The sequence below is a fragment of the Siphateles boraxobius genome, unplaced genomic scaffold (genome assembly GCF_051911475.1).
Source record: "Siphateles boraxobius isolate OS27281-9 unplaced genomic scaffold, OSU_SipBor_1 11, whole genome shotgun sequence".
NCBI classification, from domain to species: Eukaryota; Metazoa; Chordata; class Actinopteri; order Cypriniformes; family Leuciscidae; genus Siphateles; species Siphateles boraxobius.
The window spans coordinates 219,839-244,789 of record NW_027508711.1 but is presented as its reverse complement, the minus strand read 5'-3'; the positions used below and the strand labels follow the sequence as shown (position 1 = coordinate 244,789).

At 39.1% G+C, this 24,951-nt stretch overlaps 3 protein-coding genes across 40 annotated transcripts in view; 1 reads left to right on the top strand and 2 right to left on the bottom strand.

The window, feature by feature from the left end:
- Positions 1-14,426, top strand: part of sptan1 (spectrin alpha, non-erythrocytic 1) — a 34,088-nt gene extending 19,662 nt beyond the window's left edge. For 6 of the 37 annotated variants that reach the window (XM_077248636.1, XM_077248631.1, XM_077248628.1 and 3 more), the window contains 33 exons: positions 280-312; positions 440-475; positions 729-776; positions 1,458-1,549; positions 1,674-1,818; positions 1,910-2,091; positions 2,214-2,313; positions 2,466-2,663; positions 2,762-2,908; positions 3,020-3,123; positions 3,222-3,384; positions 3,630-3,644; positions 5,178-5,309; positions 5,401-5,538; positions 5,634-5,738; positions 5,833-6,041; positions 6,142-6,262; positions 6,388-6,509; positions 6,708-6,840; positions 6,993-7,091; positions 7,231-7,390; positions 7,521-7,597; positions 7,720-7,929; positions 8,022-8,318; positions 8,877-8,989; positions 9,446-9,463; positions 9,787-9,849; positions 10,838-10,892; positions 11,216-11,412; positions 13,356-13,409; positions 13,485-13,631; positions 13,711-13,858; positions 13,967-14,426. In XM_077248636.1, the coding sequence (XP_077104751.1) occupies positions 280-312; positions 440-475; positions 729-776; positions 1,458-1,549; positions 1,674-1,818; positions 1,910-2,091; positions 2,214-2,313; positions 2,466-2,663; positions 2,762-2,908; positions 3,020-3,123; positions 3,222-3,384; positions 3,630-3,644; positions 5,178-5,309; positions 5,401-5,538; positions 5,634-5,738; positions 5,833-6,041; positions 6,142-6,262; positions 6,388-6,509; positions 6,708-6,840; positions 6,993-7,091; positions 7,231-7,390; positions 7,521-7,597; positions 7,720-7,929; positions 8,022-8,318; positions 8,877-8,989; positions 9,446-9,463; positions 9,787-9,849; positions 10,838-10,892; positions 11,216-11,412; positions 13,356-13,409; positions 13,485-13,631; positions 13,711-13,858; positions 13,967-14,092 (3,987 nt within the window). In that variant the 3' untranslated portion in view covers positions 14,093-14,426. The remainder of the gene's footprint in view (positions 1-279; positions 313-439; positions 476-728; positions 777-1,457; positions 1,550-1,673; positions 1,819-1,909; positions 2,092-2,213; positions 2,314-2,465; positions 2,664-2,761; positions 2,909-3,019; positions 3,124-3,221; positions 3,385-3,629; positions 3,645-5,177; positions 5,310-5,400; positions 5,539-5,633; positions 5,739-5,832; positions 6,042-6,141; positions 6,263-6,387; positions 6,510-6,707; positions 6,841-6,992; positions 7,092-7,230; positions 7,391-7,520; positions 7,598-7,719; positions 7,930-8,021; positions 8,319-8,876; positions 8,990-9,445; positions 9,464-9,786; positions 9,850-10,837; positions 10,893-11,215; positions 11,413-13,355; positions 13,410-13,484; positions 13,632-13,710; positions 13,859-13,966) is intronic. The other 31 variants (XM_077248637.1, XM_077248638.1, XM_077248623.1 and 28 more) reach the window with 13 other exon arrangements.
- Positions 14,427-14,428: 2 nt separating this feature from the next.
- On the bottom strand, positions 14,429-19,187 carry dync2i2 (dynein 2 intermediate chain 2). The gene is made up of 9 exons (XM_077248653.1): positions 18,804-19,187; positions 18,445-18,696; positions 17,302-17,411; positions 17,060-17,217; positions 15,876-15,985; positions 15,627-15,794; positions 15,213-15,445; positions 14,947-15,104; positions 14,429-14,768 (listed from the first exon to the last, which is right to left on the bottom strand). Exons 1-9 carry the CDS (start codon positions 18,879-18,881, stop codon positions 14,530-14,532), a joined length of 1,506 nt encoding a protein of 501 aa, XP_077104768.1. The 5' UTR covers positions 18,882-19,187; the 3' UTR covers positions 14,429-14,529.
- Positions 19,188-20,828: 1,641 nt separating this feature from the next.
- Positions 20,829-24,301, bottom strand: setb (SET nuclear proto-oncogene b). Of its 2 annotated transcripts, none has more exons than XM_077248612.1 (8): positions 23,977-24,301; positions 23,008-23,065; positions 22,776-22,918; positions 22,579-22,682; positions 22,375-22,488; positions 22,123-22,293; positions 21,892-22,027; positions 20,829-21,669 (listed from the first exon to the last, which is right to left on the bottom strand). In XM_077248612.1, exons 1-8 carry the CDS (start codon positions 24,047-24,049, stop codon positions 21,665-21,667), a joined length of 804 nt encoding a protein of 267 aa, XP_077104727.1. In that variant the 5' UTR covers positions 24,050-24,301; the 3' UTR covers positions 20,829-21,664. The 2 variants fall into 2 exon arrangements, with proteins under 2 accessions (XP_077104727.1, XP_077104726.1); XM_077248611.1 differs by having other exon boundaries at positions 21,887-22,027; positions 23,977-24,298.
- Positions 24,302-24,951: the final 650 nt, after the last annotated feature.

Genomic DNA, 24,951 nt, shown 5'->3' with positions numbered 1-24,951 from the left:
GCATCCTTACAGAATAATAGTATTAAAAAATAAAAACTTTTTCAAACTTTTGAATGGTAGAGTGAATCATGATATTTTCTAAATTAGTCATTCCGCTCATCATCATTTACATCGAAATGTGGGAGTATACATACATTAGAGTAGTATGCTTATTTGTATGACTGATTGGCATTTATGAGCATCATAGATGTGGTGTTGTTTTGACCTTTCCTATTTGTCCCCCTTTCTCCTTCCAACCCTCCATTCCCTCCTCCCACCATCCCTTCATCCTACCATCAGCAACTAGAGATGCTGGGCTCAGCTCCTGGCAAGGTCATTATTATTTTATATCATTCATATTGTCTCTACAACAGTTGGAGTGTCTGCATGAAACAAAAACAAGAATATCATGTGATGTTTTTGTGGGTTGAACTGATTGTATTCCTAATTTATTTCACAGGATGAAGCTGACTCTAAAAGTGCATCTCCATGGAAGGTAATATAGCGTGTTGAATTACAAATGCTTTAGACATAATCTATTATTTCATCTAATCTTTGGTCTTTGAGATTGATGCATGTGTAGTTTTGATGCAGGGTCTTGTTTGACCTGTATGTTAACCACAGTGTTCTTTGTAGACTGTGGTTACAGAAAGAAAAGAACTGTCTGGTTCTTTTAATTCACATGGTGATACTCTCTTGATTAGTGTGTTTCTTATCTGTTCTTTTGCTAATTTTTCAACTCAATATAGTCTGTTCGCTTGGCTGTTCAAACAACGGCCAACTTTAATACTATTAAGGTAAGATCCTAGGTTCTTCGTTGCAATCTTTAAATCGTCCCACAACCCATCCCACTAAATCTGCATTGTTGCCTGTGTACCTGGAGGACTACCTCATTGTGGTGGTCTTGTACTTTTACTATGGTCTCTGATTCCCTTTGTCTCATTCCTGAACCAACTGTGCAGTTGCATCCCCCCACCCCCCTTTTCCTTTCATGAGTACATGTTGCCCATTTGAAATAACTCCTTTATGTCTTGACACCATCTGATTTTTGGACACCATCTGATTTTTGGTGGAGGTATAACAGCCATTCTAGAATGCATTAACGCTTCTTTTTTCAGTTTGTGGCAGATGCATCCACCCCAGTTTCCATATTTGCTGACTGCCATCACTCATCCTATGTGCTTAAATGTTGTAGCCTTTATGTTTGTTCCTCTAATCCATACTGTTGCTTCTGCTGCTGAAATGAAGAGCAAAGTATGACACGAAGGATTTAGAAGCATTTATGTAGTGCTTTGGATAGTGGATTGGTTGTAAAACGTATTTCTAAATATACATTGCCAAAACATTTTTGTTTCTCAACAGTCGTTTTATATCATTCAAGATAAATCTGTTGCCTGCTGTCAAGGATCACATCATTGTCTTATGTAGACCAATAACGTAAGGTCTGATCGGCTGTTAATGGGTTTTATGTTGTATAGGAGCTGAACAACCGCTGGAGGGCCCTGCAGCAGCTGGCTGAAGACAGAAGCAACATGCTGGGTAGTGCTCATGAAGTGCAGAGGTTCCACAGGTACATATGGCATTCATAGAACAGATCAAAACTATCTGTCATTCATACTGTTAGGTTCTTGTTATACTTGTACGATTCGAGCCACCTGAAATGCAGAGAAATTCAGCTAGTTTGTGATTCACAGGGATGCAGATGAGACCAAGGAATGGATTGAAGAGAAGAACCAAGCCCTGAACACCGATAACTATGGCCATGACCTCGCCAGTGTGCAGGCTCTGCAGCGGAAGCACGAAGGCTTTGAGAGAGACCTGGCCGCTCTAGGAGACAAGGTAAAATTCATCTTCATTGTTTTAGTTTGAGTTCTCTTGGTTCATTCCTTGCCTAAAACATCAGCTAAATATCCTCTTCTCCCTGTGGCAGGTGAACTCCCTGGGTGAGACTGCAGAGCGTCTGATTCAGTCTCATCCTGAGGCTGTGGATGACATCCAGGAGAAGTGCACCGAGCTGAACACAGCCTGGAGCAGCCTGGTGGGTCGTGCTGACCAACGCAAAGAAAAACTGGGCAACTCTCACGACCTGCAGCGCTTCCTCAGTGACTTCAGGTGAGAAGGATTAATAAAAAGAGATTGCAAAGAGGTGCCAAAAGGAACAAGTTAGATAAACTGTATGGTATCAAAGCAGTAGTATAGAAGTCTCTAAATAAATCTGTGCTTCTTTCTCACAGGGATCTCATGTCCTGGATCAATGGCATCAGAGGACTCGTGTCTTCTGACGAGCTGGCCAAAGACGTCACTGGAGCTGAAGCCTTGTTGGAGAGACATCAGGTACTGAATGCTGCCAAAAAACATCTGTGATCTGTATTTTGTCACATTACTGTTTTACTTTTAATAATACGATTTAGTTATTCATGGACTAAAAACAGTTTTGCAAAGGAAACTTTTGTTTTTTTTTAAACAATCACGTTCCCATTCTGTAGGAACACCGTACAGAGATCGATGCTCGTGCAGGCACCTTCCAGGCCTTTGAGCAATTTGGACAGCAGCTTCTTGCCCGTGGCCACTACGCCAGCCCTGAGATCCAACAGAAGCTGGAGGCTCTTGACCGGGAGCGTGCTGACCTGGAGAAGGCCTGGGTTCAGCGCAGGATGATGCTGGACCAGTGTCTGGAACTGCAGGTCAGCAGGGATCATGTTTACTTTTAACACACAAAACATTGACATTAGGAAATGTTACAGTCAAATGACATTATATGTTTACTTTTTGTCTTCTGCAGCTATTTAACCGTGACTGCGAGCAGGCTGAGAACTGGATGGCAGCTCGCGAGGCCTTCTTGGCCAGCGATGACAAGGGAGACTCCCTGGACAGTGTGGAGGCCCTCATCAAGAAACACGAAGACTTTGACAAGGCTATCAATGTGCAGGTCAGCAAGTGCCATTATGATATAACAATGCAGTCAATCTAAAAAAAAAGAAGTGATTTTTGAATGTGGAATTGTTTTATGCTAATCATTTCGATTTGTCTGTCTTTGCAGGAAGAGAAGATTGCAGCACTGCAGTCTTTTGCTGACCAGCTCATAAGTGCTGACCACTACGCTAAGCCTGAAATCTTCACTCGCCGCAATGAAGTCTTGGACAGGTCCGGCGCCTTCTGTTTTATACTGCTCAGACTGAGTGAATCCATACCATGTAAATATTTGTGGGTTTCATGTGATTTTATTTAATTCTGACCTCCAGGTGGCGCCGTCTCAAGGCTCAGATGATTGAGAAACGCTCTAAGCTGGGTGAGTCGCAGACTCTACAGCAGTTTAGCAGAGACGTAGATGAGATTGAAGCGTGGATCAGTGAGAAACTACAGACCGCCACCGACGAGTCTTACAAGGACCCCACTAACATTCAGGTAACATCACACTTCAGGCACTAGTCTCAGAACAGATCCTGCCAACCTTTTTTCAGACATGCTAAAGTTCTAAAGATCAGTATCCCGCTTAAGTCTAACCTTGTAAATCTATTAATACCATAATAAATTCAAGTGCAAATTAAAATGCATTGCTCTTGTTATCCCCGCCTCAACCAATCCCAAGTGTTTTATTATAAAGGAAATTAAACTGAACTTCTGTCTGTGTTCCCATTGTCTGTTTCTAGCTGTCCAAGCTGCTGGTAAGTGCAGTAGTGCCAAAGCTAACTAACCCCAGTAGGGTCTCTCCACTTGTCCATTGTCTTATTGTTTTGTCTGTAAATGTGTATTTGAGTTCCGTATGTCTATTAAATGTCTTGCTTTGTATAGCATCATCAGCTGTTTGTCATTGTTAAGGGCTCATCATCGTTGGAGCCTTAATTTTTAATTGCTGGGTGTGGCCTCCATATTCATGTTGTGTCATTGAAGTTGGGATGTTTTGATTTAAATTTATTCCTCACAGAAAACCTGTGGTTCTCACAGAGTTTTGGATCTAAAAGCAAACTTTGACAAAAGTAAGTCAAGATGTTTGGCTGTGTTTGGAATAGCATAGTAGAATACTTCATACTATTCATTATGTGATTTTAATTAAGTAAATATATAAGCTGTGTGTTTTACAGTGAAGTGCAGCTCTGTTCATTTTGATGGTTTAATATTTGAAAATGAAGAATTGAAGACAGCCATACATATTATTTGTATTTTAATTTTACAGGTATACTATAAAATACAAGTATGACATGAATATTCATTATTTTATTTTTAAAATAAAATATTAAAATAATTTTTTTTTCTTATTTGAACATATTTATTTATTACATGAAAGGTCTAGTTGAGTGCATTATCCACAGTATCCCACACAGTGTGCTAATTGTACTGCACATTTTTGATAAATGTAGTATTACAATATTACATGCATAAAAAATACTAAAATGCATGCTGCAATAGTAGTATGTTATAGTATGGTAGGGTGTTATTCCGAACATAGCCACAATACTGTATCAAAAAAGGAGAAGTGCTTTCAAACTATTAATTTTGCTTTGCTTTTTGTGGAATACTGTGCTAAAATAACAAAATCAGTTACATGTGTGCTACGACCAAAATCCATATTCAGTTATGGTTCCAGCAGCCCGGCTTATTTTGAGCGTCTCAGCAAATGCTTTAGATGAGCCGTTTGGAAGTGCTTGGTTCCTTCTGTCCATCTCTCTGGGAAATATAAAATGTGGAATGATCTTAGACAAAACATCCCAACTCCTAGATTTCTCCTCAGAGTTATTTATGTGCTGGATGGCATCCACTTCATTTTATTGAATGTTTCATCAGGCTTTGAATGTGTCATGTTTATAGAACGAGTTCCACGTTACGTGTTTGGTCCTTGTTTGGTGATTTGTAAATTCACAGTCACTTCACATTCAGTTTTTTTGTGTAATGTACACATTTTCATTTTTATTTTGAAATTTGTGCACTTTTGGGATTTACAGATAAGACATCACTTTTCACAGACAGTCTAAACAAAGGCAAACACATAAAACGCACACATGTATGTTACAGTAGCGTTGAATATGCACTGCTTTCATGGATATAGAGTTTTTACACAGATGTTTATATCAGTTTCCTGTACACATCTACTGAGGTAGATTTAAAAAAAAAAAACAGCTATTTCTTTTTACACCTGCACCCTTGCACGACATCACAGTGTGGCTCAGTTTAGCTGTATTTCGCCTTCTTGCCACTTTCAGAGCAAGCACCAGAAGCACCAGGCTTTTGAGGCTGAGTTGCACGCTAATGCTGATCGTATCCGGGGGGTGATCGACACGGGCAATGCTCTCATCCAGAGAGGTGCCTGTGCTGGAAGTGAGGATGCTGTCAAGGTAACAGTTTCCGAAGTGTTTCAGAAATAGGCAGCTGCTGAGTTATGGTCTGTGCTCATTTTGCTGTGGCCGCGCTCATATTTGCTCACAGGCTCGTCTTAACGCTCTGGATGAGCAGTGGCAGTTCCTCGTCAACAAATCTGCTGAGAAGAGTCAGAAACTAAAGGAGGCAAACAAGCAGCAGAACTTCAACACTGGCATCAAGGACTTTGACTTCTGGCTGTCTGAGGTATTTTGTGACTTAATAGCTACTTAGGATAGTTATTGGTACAATTTCTAACTAGAATAATTCCAAAAATTCTGATGTTCTTCCTCTGCTCCTAGGTTGAGGCTCTTCTTGCTTCTGAGGATTATGGGAAAGATCTGGCCTCAGTCAACAATCTGCTTAAAAAGCACCAGCTTTTGGAGGCTGACATCTCTGCTCATGAGGTAGCTCACTGACTATAACTCCAGACAAACTCATAATTTTATTTTTGCAGTTAGCACATTCTGATGGCTCTTTGGTGTCGTTGTGCTCTTATAGGATCGTCTGAAGGATCTTAATGGCCAGGCTGACAGCCTGATGGCCAGCAATGCCTTCGACACTTCCCTGGTCAAGGACAAGCGTGATGCCGTTAACGGACGATTCGTCAAAATCAAGAGCATGGCTGCTGGGCGCCGTGCCAAGCTGAACGAGTCGCATCGTCTGCACCAGTTCTTCAGGGATCTGGACGATGAGGAATCTTGGATCAAGTATGGTTTACATCATTCTGAGTGGTCTAAATTTGATCACACTCTAACCTTTTTTTCTTTTGAGGCTGTATACTAGATCTAACTCATTCTGTTCCATTAGGGAAAAGAAGTTGTTGGTGAGCTCGGAGGACTACGGACGTGATTTGACAGGAGTACAGAATCTGAGGAAGAAGCACAAGAGGCTGGAGGCTGAGCTGGGAGCACACGAGCCGGCCATTCAGGTGAGGAGAAACCTGCAACATTGTTGCATATCGATTTGTAGAAATGAAAAGGTCTTAACTGGAGCGTATTAAAGTCAAGTGAATCATTATTCTAAATGATAACGGTATTTTTTTTGTCCTTGCAGTCTGTGTTGGAGACTGGGAAGAAGCTGTCTGACGACAACACCATAGGACAGGAGGAGATCCAGCAGAGGCTGGCCCAGTTTGTGGAGCATTGGAAGGAACTGAAAGATCTGGCTGCTGCTCGGTGAGAACTGTATTTCACTATTTTACTTTTTTATGGTCAATTTTTCTGTAATATTCTAAACAATATTACTGTTTTTACTTCATTTTCGATCAAATAAATTCAGTCTCTGTGAAATCTTATCAACCCCCAAACATTTGAACGGTAGTGTATATTGCCTTGGACAGGAATTTGAAAGTTGTTTAATTTGCCATTTGTTAGCGGCCAGAGGCTTGAGGAATCGCTGGAATACCAGCAGTTTGTGGCGAATGTGGAGGAAGAGGAAGCCTGGATTAATGAGAAACTGAACCTAGTCGGAAGTGAGGATTACGGTGATACGCTGGCAGCTGTGCAGGTGTGAAAAACTATAGTATTCATTAGATGAGCTTAATGGGAAAAATAAAAAAAACACAAGATTATAGCTTGGTTTTGGACACACCTTCATATTGCTGGTTTTTTATTTCTTTTTTGTGTCATAACTGTCTTAATTTGGCTTTTCATTTTCAGGGCTTGCTGAAGAAACATGAAGCATTTGAAACCGATTTTACCGTGCACAGGGACCGAGTGAATGATGTCTGCTCCAATGGAGATGAACTTATCAAAAAGGTATAGTTCAACTATTAGAAAGTCCATATTCTGTAAATTTGGCCCTTAGAAACTTGTCTGTGATTAAGCATTAAAGGGTCAATGAATTTTAAAGTGCGCTGATGGCAGTATCATTGTCATATTGTTTCTTTTTTTGCAGGAGAACCACAATGTGGAGAACATCATGGCTAAAATTAAGGCCTTGCGTGGGAAGGTGTCAGAGCTTGAGAGAGCCGCAGCTCAGAGGAAGGCCAAGCTGGATGAGAACTCTGCTTTCCTGCAGTTCAACTGGAAGGCTGATGTGGTGGAGTCCTGGATTGGTGAGTTACTGATATTTCATGCAAATAAGAAGAAACTTTCATTTAAAAGAATGATTGGCGAGAAATAAACTGTTAGTTTCTCTTTTCACCCTTGTAATCTGTAACCTATTTGTGTCTTTGGGTTGATCAGGTGAGAAGGAAAACAGCCTGAAGACTGATGACTACGGTCGGGATCTCTCCTCAGTGCAGACTCTGCTCACCAAACAGGTGTGACATTGCATATGACAAACATATCAACATAACACATTCGTAAACCATATTCTACATTCAGCACATCAAATCCTTTCAAGCTTTACTGTTAAATCTGACCATCTTTCTTCTACCCATAGGAAACCTTTGATGCAGGGCTTCAGGCTTTCCAGCAGGAGGGCATCACCAACATCACAGCCCTGAAAGACCAGCTGTTGGCAGCCAAACACGTGCAGTCCAAGGCCATCGAGGCTCGTCATGCCACCCTGATGAAGCGCTGGAACCAGCTGCTGTCCAACTCAGCCTCACGCAAGAAGAAGCTTTTGGAAGCCCAGGAGCACTTTAGGAAGGTGTGAAGAATGGAATTTTGCCTAAAGTGAGGAAATAAAAATATATTTTGTATGTCTGTAACGCTTGTTCTTATGTTCGCCACTCAATCCAGGTCGAGGATCTTTTCCTCACCTTTGCCAAGAAGGCTTCTGCCTTCAACAGCTGGTTTGAGAACGCTGAGGAAGATCTGACAGACCCTGTACGGTGCAACTCTCTGGAAGAAATCAGGGCCCTGCGGGACGCCCATGATGCCTTCCGCTCCTCTCTCAGCTCCGCAGAGGCTGACTTCAGCCAACTGGCAGAACTTGATCGCCAGATCAAGAGTTACCAAGTGGTATCCAACCCATACACATGGTTTACCATGGAGGCTCTAGAGGAGACCTGGAGGAACCTTCAGAAGATCATCAAGGTGATCCTGAAGCATAATTTCTTTCTATTGTTTGTGCATATGAAGTAAACCAATATTATTTGGATGACATTTGACTCTGAGATGATTGCTGAATATCTGTAACGGAAAATATCTGATGCCAGTGACATTTTAATGTATGGTAACACTGTACAATAAGGTACAATAAGTTAATGCATTAGTAGTTAACATGAACTGACAATGTATTTTACAGCATTTATTAATCTTTGTTAATGTTAGTCAATATAAATACTAGGGACGTCACACATCAATTTTGGCTGGAAAATATACCCCAAAAAAGCCATTTTTTTGTTAGATAAGAAAAGCATTGCACACAACAGTTCTGCTGTGGCTTTGTTTGGAACTGTTTTCATTGGCAAAATTGAGCAAAAACGGACGATACTGACAATATTGTGTCCAAAATGTAACACAATATTTACTTATTGATATTATACAACAGTTCAATAAACAAGATCACATGTGCAACAATTAGATTTTCTAAATTTATTATTATAGGTTGAAATTAACATTTTATAACTGACTTAGTTTGTCTCTTTATAGGAGCGAGAGTTGGAGCTACAGAAGGAGCAGAGGAGACAGGAAGAGAATGATAAACTCAGACAAGAGTTTGCCCAACATGCCAATGCCTTCCACCAATGGCTGCAGGAGACCAGGTACAGGGGACCATCATGCACCACTTAAGTGTTCTGTTCTTTCATTATAGTTGAGTTATGCTTGCGGATTAAACACACATAGCATGCAAAACCTCTGACTCCACTTCATGACATCACACACATCTGTTTGAATTTAATCAAGCTTTCCTGATTTCCATGTAACTTTTGTAGACGGCCATTTTCATTTGTTTCATCCACTGTTTTTATAGTCTGAAATCATTGCCTGCTTTGCCATGTTGTCTGTTTGGGTGAAGCTCTTCACATGGTCACACATGGTTAAACCCACCTGGGCTTCATATGCAACAGCAGTGCTTTGCGCTGGTCACATGTGCTTTCATGCGAGTATTGAGTAGTGGCATTAATGTCACGGCTCAATGTTTTAACTGTTTCTTTTTCTCCCCATTCCTTTGACTTACTCGCTGCTACCCTGATGCTTGGGATCATTTCTCTAATTAGGACATACCTTCTGGATGGGTGAATATCACAGTTTTACTATTGTGTGTGTGTATGTGAGTGTGCATGAATTTACTTGTCAGCAAATGGATGTCTAGGGACTGTCATGATAGAAACACACATGTGGTGTAAAATAAATCAGAATTTTGGGAGTTTCAGGGCAGAATAGACCAATGATTGGTTAGAACTAATACAGGGTGCCATTAAGAAGAATCTCACTTTACATATATTTTGCATATTTTACCGTATGTTTAAAAAAAAAAAAATTCCAGATGTATTCCTTTGTTTTTTCACACTCTTTTTCCATTCCCTCTTCATCTCCCAACTCCCCCATCTCTGAATAGCATAGCCTATCGGAGGGTAATCCGTGTCTATCAGTATGAAGTCGATGATGATCTTTCTGGAAGGTCTTCTCCCTTTTTTCCCTCCTCTGATTGGCCTCTTACCCTTCACCCCACACTCTTTGGGTTTTTCTTCTCCTCATGCACTTGAGTCTGATCCCCACTGTAAAGGCTCTGTGTGTGTGTGTGTTCAATCCCTTTTACTAACATTCACTGCGTTGCGAGGCTTTTTTTTAGATGAACCCTTCCAGCTTCTTAATCCAACAAGCCTGGCTACATTCAGCACCAGTGTTGAGGAGTGTGAACACTTCATCTCATTATTTAACCTTTTTTTATTATTTTTTCCCCGTTTCAGTTAAGTTTTTTCTTCATTTTTGGGAAAAGGTTCATGCACCAGATTCAGGGTGGAAACTGCAATGTGATTTCCAAGATTAGACTTTTTTAAATATCCTGATCTGAATTTGAACAGGTGTACATTAACATTTTTGGACTCTTACATTTATAATATGGCTAGTCAAGGAACTCTGAATCTTGATTTTGCACATTTTGCAAGATCTGTACTTTAAACTAAAGCTAAGCGGTGGTACAAATATAGCAGTTTCTAACCCTGTTGACAGCAGCCCTAATCAAGCATGGTCTGGATTACCATGGATATAAGTTGGCTTTGTTAGCATGACTTTGGTTATTGTAGTTGCATTCTGGGGGTGGCTTATAGTTTGTACTCCGTATCTACTACAAAACAATTGGTAAGTCATATTGTCATGTACAAGAAATCCAGGAAGATGTAGGTTACAGCTCTAGAAGTAATGACAGAGGTTGTACAAACCCATTTAAACAATATAGTATAACTCAGTCATAAAAATACACCTTTTTAACTCTCTGGAAATTACTATATATGTTTAATGATAGCTGACCTTATAACTGACCTAGTGTAGTGAGAGCCGCTCTTGTAAGGTGTAGACTGGCATGTGGAGTGAGTGAGATGTTTCTGGGTGGATGTGTCATGTGTTCTCGGACTTCTGCTGTTGGTTTCATTGCTTTGGTGTGTGGGCAGGTCCTGCATGGTGGAAGAATCCGGAACTCTAGAGTCGCAGCTAGAGGCTACCAAGGTGAGTTTGGGAGCAGTGAATGGGTAATTCAATTTTGAATAACGCTAAATTAATTAGTATTAGTGTTTTAAATCATGCTGTAGTTTATCAGTAGTACACTACAGTTCAAACGGTTTGGGTCAGTAAGAATTTTTTCATTGTTAAATAATCACAAATAAAAGTCATTTTTCATTTTCCATAAAATGTGTTTTAAATTTCACTGTTTAAGCCTGCAGGAAAGAGGACATTGAAACACTTGCATAAGCCTCAAACCTGAGACTGTAACAGATAAATGGACACCCTGCTCTGTTCTAAATGTCTTTTCCCTTTGGGTTCCTCTGCAGCGCAAGCACCAGGAGATTCGTGCCATGCGCAGTCAGCTGAAGAAGATCGAGGATCTGGGAGCAGCCATGGAGGAGGCGCTGATCCTGGATAACAAATACACAGAACACAGCACCGTGGGTCTGGCCCAACAGTGGGACCAACTCGACCAGCTGGGCATGAGGATGCAACACAACCTGGAACAACAGATCCAAGCCAGGTGACACCTCAGAAACCAGTCTACAATGCGATATTAAGATTATTATATTTTAATGATCCTCTTTAGATCAGATCAGAGTGAGATTAACTTAAAGTCCCTGTAAAGTCAAAATTAAGTATGTGTTCTGAGTTGGTCATATCACAGAAAAATGTGTTATTAGCCACCCAGCCAAATTTGAATGCTAAAAAAGCTGGCTAGTACATAAAAGAAGCTATTAAAATCTTGAAAAAATGAGCAGTAGTCTCTGCTCTCAAACCCTGGGGGCATGTCCGCTGGCTGCGCTGAAACCACGTCCACTCGCGGTAAAGCTGCCGTTGCCACACTCAACTGTCACCCGCTACAGCCGGAATGGATGCTCCTAGCAGCTTATTAGGTTAATTAACGTTGTAACATAAGCACACAAACTTACACTCATTGGTGGGCACGCACTGCCGATGATGGCACAAGTTGTCGGCGCGACGGGAGGATGAAGGCCGTGAGGGGAGATATTCGGTTCGGCCCCATTCACCAGTAACAGCGGATTATCAGTGAATCCCAGTTGTCTCCGACGAAAGTTTACAAAACTATCCCGTGTAAAATAATCACTACAGAGGCGGGTTTTTGGTGGTGATCCTCAGCTCTCCATCAAGGTGACTCTTCACAAAATTAATCCACCTCTTCTTGATGTGATCGTTTTTAGGAAATTTATATTAGGACACCGATCTGTTTTGTACATGATCGCATCCAGGAAGTACGCATTTCCGTGACGAAGACATAACTAGCAAACTGTACGCTGTAGTAACTGTAATAGTACTGACAGTAACTCGCGATTGAGCGGCAAAATGATGCGAATGTGCTCCATTTAGTTAGTGGAGCGGCCAGCCTCAGTGGCTCTAGTGCGTCATCGTGTAGGGGCGTGTCCTAGGGGTGTCGAAATTAATCGTTTCTACGATGCATCGCGATGCAGACGAGGACGATTCGGTATCGGTTCAGTAATAGACCATAACCGGTTATACTGACGCTTTTCTGACGTCATTTGTCGCGTTTGTGCTTTTCGCGGTAGCATACAATGGCTTTGGAGGCGAGTGCGAGTAATTAAAAATGCTCCGAATACTTTAAAAGCCTACATCTATTCTGGGCACATTTCGGCTCTAATGAACAACCCTGGTAAGCACGACCTGGAGAAGACACGCGCTGTGCACGCTCATGTCACCCACACATAGAGCTGATTTAAGTATCCGAACCCGATGGTCAAATTACAATTATTCTGTGTTTTTACGCGTGATTATAAATGGATGATCGTTACCTTCAACAGCGGGCTCGGCGACGGTTGATGCGCGCATCTCTATGGTAACATTATACACTGATGAATGAGCGCTGCTTTTAAATGAACATTTCTTTACAACAAAATTTATTTGACACAATTTCATTTACTAAATGGCATAAACAGGCTTTACTCCCTTGAAACTTAAACTGGAATGTCACTGTTTCTGTCAGTGCGACTTCCCGAACAGGTGAACACGTGCGCGCGCACGCACACATCACTTTTGGAGTAAAAATTTAAATTGCAGATGCAGTGCACCGCGATGCATCGCGATATCGAATTGAACTGAATCGATGACATGATAATCGTAATCGAACCGAACCGTGAGACCAGTGTAGGTTCACACCCCTAGCGTGTCCAGGAGCTCAGGGGCTCCAGTCCTTCATCGAGTCCTGTTTTAGACCCGCCCGAAAAATCCGGAAAATAGCAATGGTGAAAAACTGTTTAACGGTCTAACTCCACAATTCAGTACTTCACAGTTCACAGTCTTTGTAATATGTTTTAGCAATACATTTATAATGTGTTTAGAAATTTTTTTTTTAATTGCCTTTACAGGGACTTTAATTAGTTCCGAGTCCATAACTTTCCCTGAGTAACCAGCAATTTACTTTGACTGACTTTTCTCGCAATTCTGTTCTAGAAATACTACAGGAGTAACAGAGGAGGCCCTGAAGGAGTTCAGCATGATGTTCAAGTGAGTTCTCCACTTAAATAAAAAAACATTACAAGTCTAAACTTAAAAAATGTGATGCAAGTGTTTGTTTCTCAGGCACTTCGACAAAGAAAAATCTGGACGTCTAAACCATCAGGAGTTCAAGTCTTGCCTGCGGTCTCTGGGATACGACCTGCCCATGGTTGAAGAAGGAGAACCAGACCCAGAGTTTGAGTCCATCCTGGACATAGTGGATCCAAACCGGTGAGAAACCTCTTCTATGGATGTGATAAATATTGTGTTCTGTCTGTTGATGAGCTAAAATAATTTTTGTTTTATTCAGGGATGGAAACGTGTCCTTGCAGGAGTACATGGCCTTCATGATCAGCCGAGAAACGGAGAATGTGAAGTCAAGCGAAGAGATCGAAAGTGCTTTCCGTGCTCTCAGCGCCGAGAACAAACCTTACGTCACCAAGGAAGAACTCTACCAGGTACTAAATAACAAACCTATGTTATTTACAACTGGTATTGGACAATTTTGGACTCAGCTTCATGTTTGGTGTTAGAAAGATGAACTTTATGACCTTCTGTGTTTACAGAACCTGACGAAGGAACAGGCAGACTACTGCATTTCCCATATGAAGCCGTACCTGGACAGCAAGGGCCGCGAGATCCCATCAGCTTTCGACTTTGTGGAATTCACCCGCTCGCTTTTCGTCAACTGATTCCCCGCCCCCCCGCCTGCCAGTGACCAATCGGGATGCGTTTTGCCCCTCACAATAACACAAGGCCAAACTGCATGGATCTGAAATGAAAATTCTCTATAGCATCCAGTATAGCAATATCTGTATCTTGCTATCACTCTTAACCCTGCGTATTTATCTGACACTTCCTCATGCTTCACTGACAATAGTGTAATGGATCTGTCTGCATTTTATTGTGATTGTTTTAGCTGTTAAGTGCTTTGCTTTGTTTAACACACCTATAGAGAGGATATGCTGTAACATCACCCACAAGACTGCAGTGTGCTTTAATAAACGCTACTGGTTATAACTGGAACGTGTTGTCGGTGTGTTTTTATTTGGAGCATTAATACAGTTTTAACATGAAATGCATATATACAAGTTACAATAAATGAGTTAAGAAAAAATCTTAAACAGTCTCAGTCTGTCACCTCATTGGCCAGCTGTTCCAGTACTGCCGTTTCCTTTGCACCTTGTTCTGTTAACTCTGCACTGAGCTGCCAGATGTTGACGCTACCATCTGCATTGCCCACTGCCATCAGATTTGTGTGTTTGGGGTTGAACTCCAGGCAATAAGCTGGCTGGCCTCCTGTGTTCTGGTCAATTGTGGAGGTTGGCCTTAAAGATCTTCTACCCAAATCAAACATTTGGACCAAACCTGCCGGAGTTCAAATTAAATTTGAAATTATTAAATGTACTTTAGAAATAAAAATTAGAGACCATGCTTTTATTTCACACACACACACACACATATGTATATATATATATATATTATATATATATATATATATATATATATATATTATATATATATGGGAGAATTACAAACATCCCACCTTGTCCTGTGACTGCAGCAAAGACTAGAGGGCGTGTAGGTGACCACCTCACCCAAAACACATATGAGTCGGACACCCGTATAGACAGCAGGGGGTGCGGCTGGAGCATACTGTGCAGATGAGCTAAACCATCTGTCCCAACGCTTACAAACAGATTCCTAAAGTCAGAAACACCCAGAGATGTCACAATTAGTGCCGGCTAGCCTTAAAGTACATATTACACAAAGTAGAAAACTTACAGTACAGGAAAATATAGCAGCGCTCACCTGTGGAAGGGTGAGAAGTGGACTGAGTGTATAGGACCCCCTCGTGGTGAGAAAGAGAACTGCATTGGGTTGCGCAGAGTCACGCTCTCACCATCAGGGGGCACTGCTGCTACTGTCCCACTGCTGAAGGAACATTTGAGCACAAGGCCTCCTTCTGAGCCCACCAAGAATGTGTCCAGGTCCCACGGGGAAAGTGCAACAGAGGTTACTCCTATAGTGGTGCCACCTCGGGTCTTCAGGGAGAGAAACAAAAGCATTATTAGGTTGAATTGTACAAAAAAAGTCAAGGTCATATTTAATCCTTAAATCGAACAATTGTATTACTTTTCTTTTTTTTAAATCTGCATCTTTTCTGATTTAGCAAGGATCAGATATCATTTTACTGAAACAGTTTGACCTTATTATGACACCCACTTTGCTTGCTGCTCCACTCTGCGGCATTTGCTGTGGGACAAGGGCATATCCAGAACTCAAAGTGAGTTTGGCTCCGGCTCCATCAATAGTCCATAACAAAACTCTACCTCCTGAACCGGCGCTCAGAACAACAAACTCCCCTCGGCGAGCTCCTGGGACCCAGTTTACCTGTTTACACACAGAAATACTATTCATTCATATATCATTGAATGCTTGTTCATCATGCCTCAGTCATAAAAGTGTCTATACCTGATAAACTGGTTCACGGTGGGTGTCTGCAGAAATTCCTGTCTGAGCCAAAATTAGGTCCTGTGAGCGGCTGGTGTCCCAGACCACCACCTCGCCACTGTACAGCCCCCCTAATGCCACAATAAAGAAGAAGGGAAATTATTTTGATGATATGAGCCATTAAAAGGTATTTGTTCCTAATAAATAACGGAGTGTCTTTCCATTTTAACACTTAGGAATATTATTGTCAAATAATGCAGTATGAAACTACTCAGAGAATATCACTTTTTTGAGATGGTTGATTTCCAGACTTATTTATTGACAAATGTTTGGTTCTTATGGCTCTTTTCAGGATGCTTAAGAAGTAATAATGCTTATGAATTATAATTAAGAATTATTGGAATATAAACATTAAGTCTATTTCCTATTTAGATTGTTTGCCATTGTTGCATTATTCTCATGACAATTAAGTTAATTTCTTTTGCAAAAATTAAATTTACATTAAAAAAAGACAGTGTCGTTCAACAGCTTGGAGTCGGTAAGATCTTTTAATCATTTTTAAATGTCTCTGGTGCTCATCAAGGCTGCATTTATTTTATTAATAATACAGGGGAAAAAACTGTAATAGTATGGAATATTTATACAATTTTAAATAACTTTTCTATTGTGATATATTTATAAAAAATGTAAAATGTAATGTATTCATAAAATGTAATTTATTTCTGTGATGACAGCTGAATTTTCAGCACTCCAGTCTTAAGTGTCACATGATCCTTCAGAAATCATTCTAATATGCCGAATTGCTGCTCCTTTGAACATTAGTGTGTATGTATATATATATATATATATATATATATATATATATATATATATATATATATATATATATATATATATATATATATATAGTGCTATTTTTATACTGCTTCTAATATTGCTAAATTGCTACAAGAAAAAAAAGCATTGTGTCCCAGACAAGATTTTTAATTCCGTATTATTTAACTAACATGATAAAAATGATTTTACAATGCCAAAAATGTCCTTCAATTTGATTTAATGTCTTTATGTTAAACACTTCACATTTTATGTTTTTATATTTTCCATTTGAGATTAAATATAAACTTATACATGTATGTGTCATTGACCCTTTAAGAGAAAAGAAAATCTTAAAAGCATTTTTTAAATGTGTTTCATTTAATGTGTACCAGCAAATACAGACGGCCTCACAGGATGGAAGCACAAACACATGATGGGAGTGGCCACATCAATGATCACATCTGGCTGCATTGGGTTCAGGTTCTGCCGGTCCAGGTTCCACGTGCACACAGAAGCCTTCTCATTACTCCAATCACCATCATCCACACTAACCCCAGAAATACATCATTAAAACTGCTTTTAGAAATACTGCAGGTGGTTTAATGTATTTGTATGAGGAAAGGACTGTTACCGGCCAAATCCACAGGCTATGACTGAGCCAGTGCAGTTCCAGGACACACTGGTGACTTGCAGACCCCTTTCCTGAGCATCAACATGCTGAAGGCGGTACATGCATGACACCTGTGCAAGAAATCACCACGATGAACTCTAATTCAACTAACTCAATTATTACTACTATTTATGAAATCTTGTTTACACTTTTTATCTCTATATTTTTCTTGCAGTTCCGAGTTTATAGCTCACAATTCTTGCATTTTTTCTCAGAATTGTGAGATGAAAAAATTGGAATTGCGAGAAAAAAGTCTGGATTGTGATATATATTTTAAAAAGGTAATTGAGACTTTTTGCAAGTATATCTTGCAATTTAGACTATATAACTCACAACTGTGATTTTTTTTATCTCACAATACTGACTTTTTTTCTAACAATTCAGACTTTATAACTAGCAATTGTGAGTTTATAGGCTATCTTGCAATTCTGACTTTATAACTCGCAATTGCACGTTTTTTTTCTCACAATTCAGACTTTTTCTCAGAATTGTGAGATTGGAATGAGATATAATTTAACTAGGAAATTCTTACTTTTTTCTCGTAATTGTGAGTTTATATATCAGTTCTGACTTTATAACTTTATAGCTAGCCATTGTGAGTTTATAACTGACTACGTATTTGAACTTTTTATCTCACAAATCAGACTTTTTTATCAGAATTGTGACAAAAACTTGGAATTGCAAGAAAAAAGTAAGAATTGTGAGATAATTCAAAAAGGTAGGCTAATTGCGACATTTTATCTCACAATTCATACTTTTTTTCTCTCAATTTCAAGTTTATATCTTACAATTCTGAATTTATAACTGGCAATTGCAACTTTTCGTAACAAATCTTTTTTTTTTTTACGATTATGAGTTTATATCTCAGTTTTGACTTTATAAATAGCAATTGTGTGTTTATATCTCACATTTCGGACTGTTTTCCCTCAAAATTACGAGTTTATATCCTACAGTTTAGACTTTTTTTCTCAGAATTACGAGTTTATATCTCACAATTCCGACTTTGTAACACACAATAGCAAATTTCTGTGGTGGAAACAAGCTTCCACAATTTACTATTTTAATAATCCATTATTAATACTATTCTGCATTCAATGGTCTCACCGACTCATTCTGATCCTCCCAGTTCACCTCGAACCCATCAAAAGCGTGACTCTTGGAGTTTTTCACCAGCTCTCTGATAACCACATCTTCAACTCTACGCAAGAACTCCACCAATCCAGGAAAGTCCGAAATGTCTCGATCTAGGGCGAGTGTCTGGATGGTCTGGTCTTGTGTCTGGGTGCTGTTTTCCAACACTTCTTTGGCTTGAGTTTCAGCCTCTGCTGTGTGAACTGGAAGAGTTTGACAGCTTCTCTGGGAAGGAATAAAACGAACACGATACACATCACAAAAAATGACTGATATTTCATCAAGCGCATGAATATTCCGGTTTGAGAAGTTAAGCAAACATGTTAACTTACTGTTTCTTGTATTTGCTGATGTGACTTTCTCCATGTCGATTCAGCGCCAATTAAGTCAAGCGTTTCATCCGTAAACATGATCAAAGTTTGCCAGCAAGCTAGAGTACCAAATGCTTAGTCTCATCAATAAGACGTTACAGTTAGCTGGGAGCTAGCGATTGTTTTTATGAAGCAAACGGTTTTTCATCATATTGAAGGACTGTTATGTGTTCGCCGAATCCAAATCTGCCTCTATAATGGGGGGAAATAACGCATCGCTAATTTTGTAAGATATTTTATTGTATTTGGCCACTGTACAGAGCAGTTCTTTCCTCCATGATTATGCTGGATGTGACATCCGTGACTGCGCTGCCATAGATACCGTGAGCAAATCAATGGCTGTCTGTGCGCCTAACGTCACTGGTGTTAGCTTCTGATTGGTCAACCTAATTTCCGCACTTTCATTTTAATGAAGCCCCTTTGTACTGGGTCATTCATTCGTTCAATTCATAAGTTCAATTCGGTGCCTTTCGGTCTTTGAACATTTCCAAGAAAGAAATCTGGTTAATAAAGGTTTTTTTTCCATCATAAAAACACACATGAACGTGTCAACGACTGCTCTGTTAATTTCTAATAAATTATATTGTATAAAAATATATATTGTAAATAACTGACTGCCACAAACCCTATAATGAACAATAGTATCAAACGTGTAATATAAACTTCTTAATACTTTTTTCTTTCTTTTTGTTTTTATTTGATATTACATTACTGATCACAGAACATTTTCACATATGTTGCGATCTATAATGTCATGTGATCTGTTAAAATAATAATTGCGTAACCAGTAGAACTAATGTGGTTTTTAAAAGAAACATTTCTGTATCAGTTCATTGACAACAAACACATTTTTCCTGATATTATTAAACTATGATTTATATATAAGAAAACATCAATACATGAGGTTGGATAAGACACCGAATTGTGATACATGCTTAACTTATATAAATAACATTTAAATGATTGATTTTTCACATTTTAGATTACTTCTCAGTTATTTTTTATCCTCTAAAAAATCTTACCAAAAATGAATGCATTTTACAAAGTTAAAAAAGACCATGAAAATTGTTGTAGCTTTAGGATTTAGCATAACAGCTGAAAACATTGCATAAATGAATAATTTGATACTTTCATTGACACACAAAGTAACATTTCACTCAGTCTTTAAATTCAGATGTAGACTGTTTAATTGTAGATATGGATTGCTTCCTCCTCACAGTCAAACTCCGAAGTTCTCATTTGAGGTGACATGGTGGACTCATTGATTACATTTGTGTGAATAAGCCACCATAGTTATACTTATTACAAATTAGTTATAAAACTTACATTGATAAAATTAGTTCACCCTGTATTTCCTGTAACTGGAGTACATGTTCTGCTTGCCCATAAATAATTGGCATCACAAAATCAGATTTTTTTTTTTTTACTTAAAGGCTGATGTCTTATCCATGTCATCAATACATAATTCTTAAGTCAAAATATCAGGAAACTGAGGCGGACAGTAACTCAACACACAAAATAGAATTATAAACTATGAACATTTAAAAGTTTTTAAATTTTCACATGCCATTGATGAAAATGTAATGATAGTGCTTAATATATCACTCAGTATAATAATCATGATTTAAATATCCAAAAAATTTGAATTTTAGGCCCAAAGCAATTTAGATATAAGCAGTTAAAATGTAACAGATGCATTTATATGTATAAAAGAATTAAATGGCAATAAATTGTATGAACTGTCTGCAATAACTCAGTACTTGTACCAACATTAACCCTACGGTCATGACTACACTGTGACAAACCAATGAAAATTACGCTAAATTGTCTAGAAAAAACCTGTTTAGATATAAAAGACAAAAACTTTCAAAGATGTACCAAAACACAATGTTAAAAATAAAACTATATAAAAACACTTTGTACTCGTGTTCATTTGTATATCTCCAATAAAGAAAACAGGTGGAGGAAAGACAAGTTATAGAGTTCTTTAAGATTCTACAGGCTTTATTATCTCATTTAAATAATCCTTTAATTAGCCAAGCTCAAAATTACAAGAGGAAGTTTTTTTGTGTTTTGTTTTTATTAAAAATGTTTCAAACCTCATGGGTGTCTGTAAAACATTACAATGAAAAGTCAATCAACATAAACCCAAATGTTGATGCGTCAAATGCCCACTTGCCCCACCCGACCCCATTGAACTGTCAACAATAATAACTGCCATACCCTGATATTGACCCCAAATCATTTACAAGAGGTGACAGGAGCTAGCTGGTGCTTTCCTTTTGTCCAATATTATCACATAGGAAAAACAGTGTCAACTCTTTGGGGCCCACCTCTGCATAAAAGAAAATATACAAAAGGAAAAAAAAATGTGGCTAGGTATGTACGCTATGATTAGATCACTGCACCATGGCTTATTACTTCAACTCACAACCATTCACAGAAAAAAAAAAATCACTTATATACTTAATATATAAACTGCTATTTACTTCAGTTTAGTCTATAGAGGATGACGTGCAGATTGTTAATATTTCGTGTTTGTCTTTGGAGATGGTTGTAATTAAAGATGACGCAAGAGGCTTCAGAGCAACGAGATGCCACTAGTTTTCCAATGAAGGTATTGAATGTCCAGGGAACTAACTGGGTTTAGACATGGTCAGGACAGGAGAGGCTTCAGTAGAACAGAACATGGAGCACAAAAAAAAAAAAATAAAATAAAAACAAAGCTTTTTTGCTCCCATGATTAGAGGATGACTTCAAAAAGGAAAGTACAGGTACAAGAGATGGAATATGTCCTTATCAGCCTTTAGTCATCCTCACCATCATCCTGAAAAGGGGAGGTAGAGGGGGGGAAAAAGACTTATGATCCATGTCAATTTCTGAATTCTATGCAAATAATAAAATGCAAACACTATACAAGTAAACTTTACATCAATTTTCCATGTCCTAAACCACACTAACAGACATGCATTTTAATGCACCACAAATAATTGTATAATTTGCCCTCATATTAAAGCCAAAGCTTTGAATATAGCGTATCTCACCTCACCGTCTTCTCCATCATCCTCTTCATCATCCTCTCCTTCATCCTCATCCCCCTCTTCATCAATGTCCTCCAAACCCTCCTCCTCTTCCTCATCATCATCATCCTCACCTTCACCCTCTTCATCATCCATATCAGGCACCTAAGAAGAGAGAGAGGTTAAATACAAGTTCTGACTGTCATTACAGCAAGTGTTTATCAGCGTTTAGCAATAATAATAATAATAATATTTCCTACCAGGTAGTACTGCAGGGGGTTGGGCCAGATGTCATCTTTAATGACCTCTCCGAGTTCATCAGCCCCCGCGTCAGAGTGATCGGTAAACCAGGTGAAGAAGCTCTCTGGCTCTTCATGTTGCCTTTTCTTCCCTGCCTTGTTCGGTGTCTGTCCAGTACGCTTCGTCAGGTCCTGCATCATACATAATCGGTTAATAGTAATCCAAACAGGAACAGCATTAGTCCAAAACCAACCCAAAAAATGCTAACCCACCTTTCCAGTCTTCCATTTGAGTTCAGTGGATTTTGAAGATGGGTCACCACTCTCATTCAAGTGGAATTCTTTTGAGAGGACTTTGTTTTCAAAGTATGGATTTTCATCAAAGTACTGGAGAGAATATAATATTACAGGTCAGACAATTTAGTTGTGCACTACTTTTAAATTTGACCAGAAGAAATGTTGAAATTATTCACTTACAAAATCTATTCTGTAACCTGATTTGATGTCCTCAAACTCTGTGACCTCCACTCTGGTCAGGTAATGAAGTGCTTCTTCATCCTCCTCACCGAGCAAGGCTGAGACTATTAGTCAAATCAAAAACAATATATTAGAATTGAATATATAAACAAACCAACCATATTTAATAACAGCAAGAATGAGTTTCAATATCGGACCTTGTGGATGGTTGACGAATGTTGTGACCCAGAAGTTTGGAATTTTGGCTATGAGTTCTGATCTCTTCTGAAAGAATGGCTGACGTAGCTTGTTGTACTTCTGCTCTACTTTTAAAATCTCCTCACTTGCCTGCTCGTTCAATCTGTGGAAAGCAACAGAAGCAGCATTAAACAAATGCATTATATGTGCACTTACAAATTATACTTCAGACAGAAGCACTGGCAAGCTTACCTGTCGATTTCATTCTGTACTTCATCGATGTGTTCAATTGCCTCCTGTTGCTCTTTTTCTGAAATGCAATTAAGTAATAACTTATTAACCATATTCTTAATGCGTTATGAAATGTAGTGGGATAAAATAGCACGCGTATGCAGTCCTTGTGACAAAAGCGTGACTTTATAACTTACTCTCAAATACAACTATATATAAAATGAACAAAGTAAACGATGTATTTCGTAAATCATAAAACAAAAAAATGTTTATGCTAGTTTGGACTAATTAAAAAACACAATGGAAAAGTTAGTGAAAGCGAGGTGTAATAACGGACGACCAGATCAATCCTGTAGTTTCAGCAGCAGCTGCGCGAGGCCGCGAGGTTTAAACGGTGGAGGCCACGCGCTGGGCCACATTTACCGTTCTCACAATGAATACACATTACTGCCGTGCATTAAAAGTTAAACCAGTTCAGAAACTAATTTCGACCGACTTAAACGTCATTGAAACACGTCTACGGCGATATGTGATGCAGCGTGGTTTAGCAACACATGGGTAAATGGCTCGTGATGGCGGGTAGACACAATAACCAGTTAGCTTATTAGCATACAACATGGGCTTAATACAACGCACGCATTATTTGGGTCACTATGGGTTTAAAACGACACGCTCGAGCACATGAGTGGAAACAATAAGGAAATTTGCGTTTTGATAAACCAAAAGGCTCGCAAGCGCAATGTTCGTCGCGCGTGGCACAATAAAGCCGTCGCGCGAGAAAACATCATGGCCTCCGGTGCGCGCGGCATCCTTTTACTTAAATTACAACGCAAAATCGACTTATGTTAGATTAAAGGGTCACATATTCGAGCTTTCATTAAAGATCAATTTAAAAACTAGGCGAATAATTAAAATTAATATTCGTTCTTTAAACGCAATAGGTGTAAATTACTGAAAATGGCGGTGCGCAGGAGGCCGCCATTACTTTACCCGAGGTCTCGTCCGCTCCGTCGTGATTCGAGTTCTGCTCCTTTCGGCTCACTTTCGCCGCCGACGCCGACATTATTCCCCCACAGCCGAGGATTTGCCTTCTTACGCCTGAAACAAAAACTCCGGAACGTCGTCCTCCGCTCGAGGAAAGCGAAAGAAGGAGAAATAAAGTTGGTTCTAGCTCAGTTTAGAAGTGCGAATATCACAACGTGTGTTGCGCTTCCCCTCCACACATACAACACACACTCAAATGAGAGATGCGTATCACACCACGCGCCTCCTCTTTTCTGACACCCGCCACTGTGCTCGCATGCGCGCCCCCTCTGGCCGTGCCGTGAACGAGCTTTAGGAGAATTAAGAGCCACGCCTCCTCCAATATATAAAATAATATGTGCACAGAACAGGATTTATAGAAGTATGCAGCTCTGGATATAGAAATTAAATATCGAACATTGGTTATGAAACTATCAATCAAAAGTGGTACGATTTTTCATTGTTTTTGAAAAATACAATTAAAAAACAGTAATATTCGAAAGTATTATTACAATTTAAAATCAATTGTTTTTCTATTTTATTATATTTAAAAATGTAATTTATTCATGTGGTAGCAAAGCTGAATTTTCAGCATCATTACTCCAGTCTTCTGAGTCACATGATCCTTCAGAAATCTGATGCCCAGCTGGGCTGCAGTTGATTTGCTGCTCATTAAACATTTCTTATTATTATCAATGTTGAAGACAGTTTTATTTCCTAATATTTTCATGAAGACCACGATACTTTCTTTCTCCCAGAATTCTTTGATGAATAGAAATATCAAAAGAACCATATTTAGGCTTTTTGAAATAGCAATCTGTTAAAACATTCTAAATGCATTTACTGTCAATGGTCAATTTAATGCGTATTCGCTGAGTAAAAGTATTAATTTCTTTTTATTTCTAAAATTATTTTGCAGCAAAGTGCATCTTGATGTAGCTC

What these genes read in the sequence shown, in the direction of transcription:
- dync2i2 (XM_077248653.1), bottom strand. Translation starts at nt 18,881, where the DNA reads ATGTTTACGGATGAAACGCTTGACTTAATTGGCGCTGAATCGACATGG. An exon ending in GGGAGGATCAGAATGAGTCG is followed by an intron (nt 17,412 to 18,444) that starts GTGAGACCATTG and finishes TTTCTTGCACAG; the next exon opens with GTGTCATGCATGTACCGCCT. An exon ending in GAGGCCGTCTGTATTTGCTG is followed by an intron (nt 15,986 to 17,059) that starts GTACACATTAAA and finishes TTGTGGCATTAG; the next exon opens with GGGGGCTGTACAGTGGCGAG.
- setb (XM_077248611.1), bottom strand. Translation starts at nt 24,049, where the DNA reads ATGTCGGCGTCGGCGGCGAAAGTGAGCCGAAAGGAGCAGAACTCGAAT. An exon ending in GTACAGAATGAAATCGACAG is followed by an intron (nt 22,919 to 23,007) that starts GTAAGCTTGCCA and finishes TGCTTTCCACAG; the next exon opens with ATTGAACGAGCAGGCAAGTG. An exon ending in TCAAATGGAAGACTGGAAAG is followed by an intron (nt 22,294 to 22,374) that starts GTGGGTTAGCAT and finishes TGTATGATGCAG; the next exon opens with GACCTGACGAAGCGTACTGG.